The sequence below is a fragment of the Dermacentor silvarum genome, chromosome 1 (genome assembly GCF_013339745.2).
Source record: "Dermacentor silvarum isolate Dsil-2018 chromosome 1, BIME_Dsil_1.4, whole genome shotgun sequence".
Classification (NCBI taxonomy): Eukaryota; Metazoa; Arthropoda; class Arachnida; order Ixodida; family Ixodidae; genus Dermacentor; species Dermacentor silvarum.
The window spans coordinates 197,153,302-197,158,811 of record NC_051154.1 but is presented as its reverse complement, the minus strand read 5'-3'; the positions used below and the strand labels follow the sequence as shown (position 1 = coordinate 197,158,811).

The following is a 5,510-nucleotide window of genomic DNA, read 5'->3' as shown; positions in this document are numbered from 1 at the left end:
GTGTTGTTGTTGTGCCTTTCTCTTAACATGAATTTTCTGCTCTCAGCCAGACGAGATGTCATCAAGCTATCAATTTTGGCATCAACTAGGATGGATGGAAAACTTATTCAAATCGGCGAAGTTTAATGACACGGGCTCAGGTCTCCATGGGGGACTTCGAGGCCTTGCTCGTCGCCGCCTCCCGGGGCCCGCTGGACTGCCACTCTTGTGTCTTGAGGTTGGAGCTGCGCAGAGCGGCGGCCCACTTCGACGCAAGAGCCTCCGGAGCTACTGCCATTTTCGCTGCTATACAGGACACTCCCACAACATGTGTGAGAGTGTCGCTCTAGTTGCCTGACATAATTGCAAATAGCACTCGGGTATTGCGTGGGGAAAAATTGCTGCAATCGCACCGTACTGGGGAAGGTGTGTGTCTGCAGTTGTCGCCAGACGACTGCCTGGCAACGTTTCAGTTTGGGGTGAGGTGGGGGCAATATCCTCCTGCCTAACTGGTAGTGCTTGGTGATATCGTTATAAACTTACTAAGCGTTCTCGCGTGTTTCGCACCAGGAGGTCCGAACTCGAAGAGGGTGTCTCAGACTCTGCGCGGCGAGTCAGTTCTCGCGCAGAGCGGTGTGCCACCTCATTCAGTTAGTGGGCCCTCGTCGTGGGGGTGGCGACGTGCGCTGGGAACCACATGATTGCGGTGCTATCGAAGTGCTGTCGACCAGCTTTCCTTAGGATCTGAAGAGCTTCGGAGGCAATGCGCCCCCGCGCGTAGTTACGAACTGCGGATTGTGAGTCAGCTAAGAACTACCTCGCAGAAGGGGTCGGTAAGCGCAAGCGCAATTGCAACCTCTTCCGCTGTATCTGGGTATTCCGTGCTGACACTACACGCGTGAGTAAGCCGGGAGTTAACGTCTATGACTACCGCCGTAAACCGGTGTTCTTGTGTGTACTCTGCCGCGTCTACGAAGCGCGTAGTCGTCTTCCCACCAAAGGAGGCCGCAGTGCCTTGGCACGGGCCTGGCGTCGGACCCCGTTATGTTCGGGGTGCATTTTCGAGGGATAGGGGCGACGATCAGCGTGTCGCTGATGTCGGGTGGAATGGCCTGTTTCTGACCGTGTTGGACATGGCAATTGAAGCCTAGTTTCTGCAGGATGTACCGACCCGTGGGCTGTCAGGGACATGCGTTCGAGTTGGGAGGGCTCTTTGCGCATCCACGATTTCCTCAAGCGTGTTGTATACCCCCAGCTGTAGCAGACGAGAAGTGCTCGTGGACTCCGGTAAGCCAAGGGCGATCTTGTAAGTCTTGCGTATAAGGGTGTTCAGTTTCTCCCTTTCGGTGACATTCCAGTTGTGGAAGGCAGCCACATAAGTAATGTGACTGATTTGCGAAGGAGGGAGTGTATGAGGCGCATGACGCTGTCCTCCTTCACGCCCGTGTGCTTGTTTGTAATGCGTTTGATCAGGCGGGTAGCCGCTGTAACCTTGCCTTCAATCCTGCGAATAGCTTCTGCGTTTGACCCGTTGGCTGCTATATGCATGCCAAGGATGCGTATCTTCGGGACTCGGGGGATACAGGAGCCGTCTTGCGTATACAAGAGTATTTCCTCACATTGGCGTGATTCGCCGGTAGGCTTGGGCCAGCGGCGCGGGCGGTAGAGGAGCAGTTCCGATTTGAGTGGATATAGTCGGAGACCCGTGTCTTGGAGGTAGGTTTCTATTGCAGAGACTGCTGCTTGTAAGGTGCCTTCTATCTGACCGTCACTGCCCTTGTCGACCCACAGGGTGATGTCGTCTGCATACAAGGAGTGATGGAGGCCGTCAATCTCGTCAAGGCAGGCCGGGAGACCCAGCATCACGAGGTTGAAAAGGAGCGGGGATATGACCGACCCTTGAGGAGTGCCGGCGCTTCCTAGTGCATGTTCGTGGGATGTCATGCTGTCGACTGCGAGGGTGACTGTGCGGCACGACAGGAAGTCTCTGATGTAGTTATAGCTGCGCTCGCCCATGTTGAGCTTGTTAATTCGGCTCAGGATTGCTGCATGTGATACATTGTCGAATGCCTTTTCCAGATCGAGACCAAGGATGGCGCGGGTGCCACTATGGGTCGTTGATGATCTGGTGGTAGAGCTGGAGCATAACATCTTGAGTGGAGAGATGTGACCGGAAGCCCACCATAGTGGATGGGTAGGCTCCAGTGTCCTCGAGGTGGCGGTTGATACGGGTGAGGAACGCATGCTCCATAACCTTGCCAACGCAGGATGTGAGGGAAATGGGCCGCAAGTGATCCAGGCTGGACGGCTTGCCTGGCTTCGGTATCAGGACTGCCTTAGAGCGTTTCCACGCATCTGGGATGCGACCCACTCGCCAGCATTTATTGACGTATGTCGTGAGAGCGGTGATCGAGACATCATCAAGGTTTCGTAGAGTCTTGTTTGTAACCTTGTCAGGACCAGGTGCTGATTTGCCATTAAGGTCGTGTAGAGCTGCGCGGATCTCTGACTCGTGAAATTCTTCATCGAGCGTCGCGTTTGGCTTGCCGGTGTAATCTCCGTGTTGGACATCGGGTCGTTGAGGGAAGTACTTGTCTAGCAGGCGTGTCACGATCTGTTGATCACTCGTGGTAGCCCGTTCCTTGTGTAGAAGGCGCTGCAGAGTTGGCACGTTGAGCAGACTTGCCCTGCGTTTCCCCCAACAGGTGACGCAGGAGACGCCACGTGCTGCCATTGTGCAGCTGCCCGTCGATTGCGTTGCAGATGTCGTACCACTGCTGGCGGCTTAAGGTGCGGCAATGTTCTTCTAGCTGGCGATTGATCAGTGCGATCTTCTTACGAAGCTTTCGGTTGTGCCGTTGCTTCTTCCATCTTGCGTATAGTGATGTCTTGGCTTCCCAGAGGTGGGCTAGTCGACTGTCGATTTTATCAACCTGGACTTCGGGTGTGACCGTCTGTGTCGCCCTGTTCATGTCGTCATTCAGTGTCTCCATCCATGCCTCGATGTTATCGATGGTCTCCTCACCTGTCTGTTCGACTCGCTGCTTTCGGAACTTGTCCCAGTCCGTCCATTTGAATAACTAGGGGGAGGGGGTGTACCCGCCTGAGGAATCCGTGTCTCTATGACCATGTGGTCGCTACCGAGATTTTCAAAGGTATTGCGCCACGTTGCTTGAAACACGTTTCGGACCGCCGTCAGGTCCGGCGTCGTGTCCCGTGCTGTTGACGTGCCCGTGCGAGTCGGCGCCGTGGGATCGGTAATAAGAGTTAGTTTCTGCATCATGCAGGTCCTGCCACAGGCGTCGGCCTTTGGCTGTAGTGTAGCCATATCCCCAGGCCTCGTTCGGGGCGTTAAAGTCACCCCCCCCCAAAAAAAACGGGTGTGCGCCCGCCAAGGCAAGCGCCCCCCGGAACAGAGAGAGGAAACGACGCCGCGAGTGAGCCGGATTACTGTATACGTTGAGGAGAAATACACTCTGTTTACGTGTCCTATTAGGAAGGAGCTCTACGAGCATGTGTTCCGCATGTGCACCGCGTACGGTGTGTTCTTGTATTACGATACCTTTCCGTATTAAAATTGCGAGTCCTCGATCAACGGGAATCGGCGAGGCGTGTACATTGTAACCTGGAAGCTTTGGTATGGTGCCTACTGTTTCCTGTATCATTATGACGTCGGGCTTGGGTTGCGCATGTCGGACGTATTGTTGCAGCAGTGGTTGTTTTTTCGTGAAGCCCCGACAGTTCCACTGCCACACCACGAGCTCGTTAGCTGGGCTGGCCATCGTGGTGCTGTACGTGTGCATTAACTGAGATAGGGCTAGTGTGAATGACGGTAGGTCCCATGGTGGGCATTGGCGTGCTTTCGCGAAGGCCTATATGGGTTTCAACCCTGTCTGTGCGAGCAGTGAGGTTATTGACCGCAACGCCAATGTTGCGGATCGCGGTTTTAATTTCAGCGAGCAGCTTCCTCATTTCTTCTTGTTCTTTGCGCCAATCAATTACTGTGGCTTCGAGCTTGTCGGGCTGTTGAGACTCAGAGCTGGCTGCAGCGCGTTTCTTTGAGGGCGGCGCCGCACTGTCGTTACCGTTTGTGACGGGAGTGGGACTGAAGTTGTTTAGCTATAGATGGCTGCGCCATCGACTGTTTAATCTCGCGGATTTCTTGAGTTAACTGTTGCACGATCGTGCGTAACTGCGCGTTTTCGCGCTGTACTGCTTCTAATGCCACATCTCTAGGGTCCCTCTTATTGCTAGGCTCTGAGGCAGTAGCTCCCTGAGCCCCGCGTCTTAGCGAGCCCTTAACCGCATCTGCCCAGCTCACCTTGTCAGATAGCTCCAGGTCCCGGTGGCCGGCTTGCTTCGGACGCCGCGAGCTTGAACGACCACGGCTCTGTCCGGGGGTTCTGCTGCGTGCCCGGCTCCGGGATCGGCTCTGCTGGCGAGATCGAGTCCCCGCTGCCGAGCGAGACCGCGTCCGTCCTCGAGAGCGGGAACGTGAAGCAGGTGGGAAGTGTTCGTCGTAGTTCTGCTGCTGTAGCGCGAGGGCGGCCTCCGCTTCTGCCCTCTGTCGGTCCCCGCGTCGTTTCTTAACGAGATAGGGGGTCTTGAATCGAGCCATGCAGGTCTTGTCCGCTGTGGGATGCGCTCCCCCGCAGAGGCGACACCTTGGCGTGCACTTGTGGTTGAGGTCTGGGTTCGAGGCTCCGCATCCTCTACACACACGGTCTTGGGGGTTCGGGCAGACGTCCATGCGATGACCAACGCGTCCGCACTGGTGGCACACGTCAATCTGCTTTCTGTACAAGGTGCACCTGAGCATTGCACCCCCGTAGTATACCCAAGTTGGGACCTGATCACCATCGAAGGCGATAATGACCGAAGTGGTCTTGCTGAGTCTTTTGGCCGCTAAGGCGGTCGGGTTTCTCTTGTTGACAATATTGACGTGAATGGCCTTGACGTCTTCTTCGAGGGGAATGCCTCGCACGACTCCCTTGACTGTATAGTCGGGCGCAGTCTCATAAGCCCGAATCTCGAACTTGTGCCCGTCGAGCTCAAAGCTGGCGAGTCGGCGGTACCGTTCTGCATTTGAAGAGTGAGGGGTACTCACAACGATGATGTTTTGTTGTATATTTGGGCATACAATGTCTTCCATGGCGTCTTGTGGAGATACGCTTGCTGCCCTATATAGGGCCGAAGCTAGGCGGACGACCCCGACTGTTGCAACGTTCAAGCCACCCCGTGGCCTGATAACAACTTTGTGGTGATCACGTGGAAGGGTGGGCATCTTTCCTGCCTTCAAAATTTGCTGCTTGTGTGCGCGCGGGCGTTGCTGCGCCTTGTTCGTGCCTCCAACGCCGGCTTGGGAGGCTGGTGAAATGTTAGGGTTAGCGTGCTTGCCCGCAGGAGAAAGTCGTTCCCGCCGGGAAATGGTGCACCATCCCGCTTCTTCAGAAATCTCGGTGGGTGAGATATTCATTCCTTCAACTTGTACTACCATGGCGGCTTGAGGAAAGTCGACGCGCAGCCGTAAC

General features: G+C 55.4%; 1 protein-coding gene across 1 annotated transcript in view; it reads left to right on the top strand.

The window, feature by feature from the left end:
• The window catches only part of LOC125940804 (E3 ubiquitin-protein ligase BRE1A-like), a 17,785-nt gene extending 15,636 nt beyond the window's left edge, over positions 1-2,149 (top strand). Inside the window, exon 4 of the mRNA XM_049657396.1 lies at positions 2,059-2,149. Within this exon, the coding sequence (XP_049513353.1) occupies positions 2,059-2,149 (91 nt within the window). The remainder of the gene's footprint in view (positions 1-2,058) is intronic.
• Positions 2,150-5,510: the final 3,361 nt, after the last annotated feature.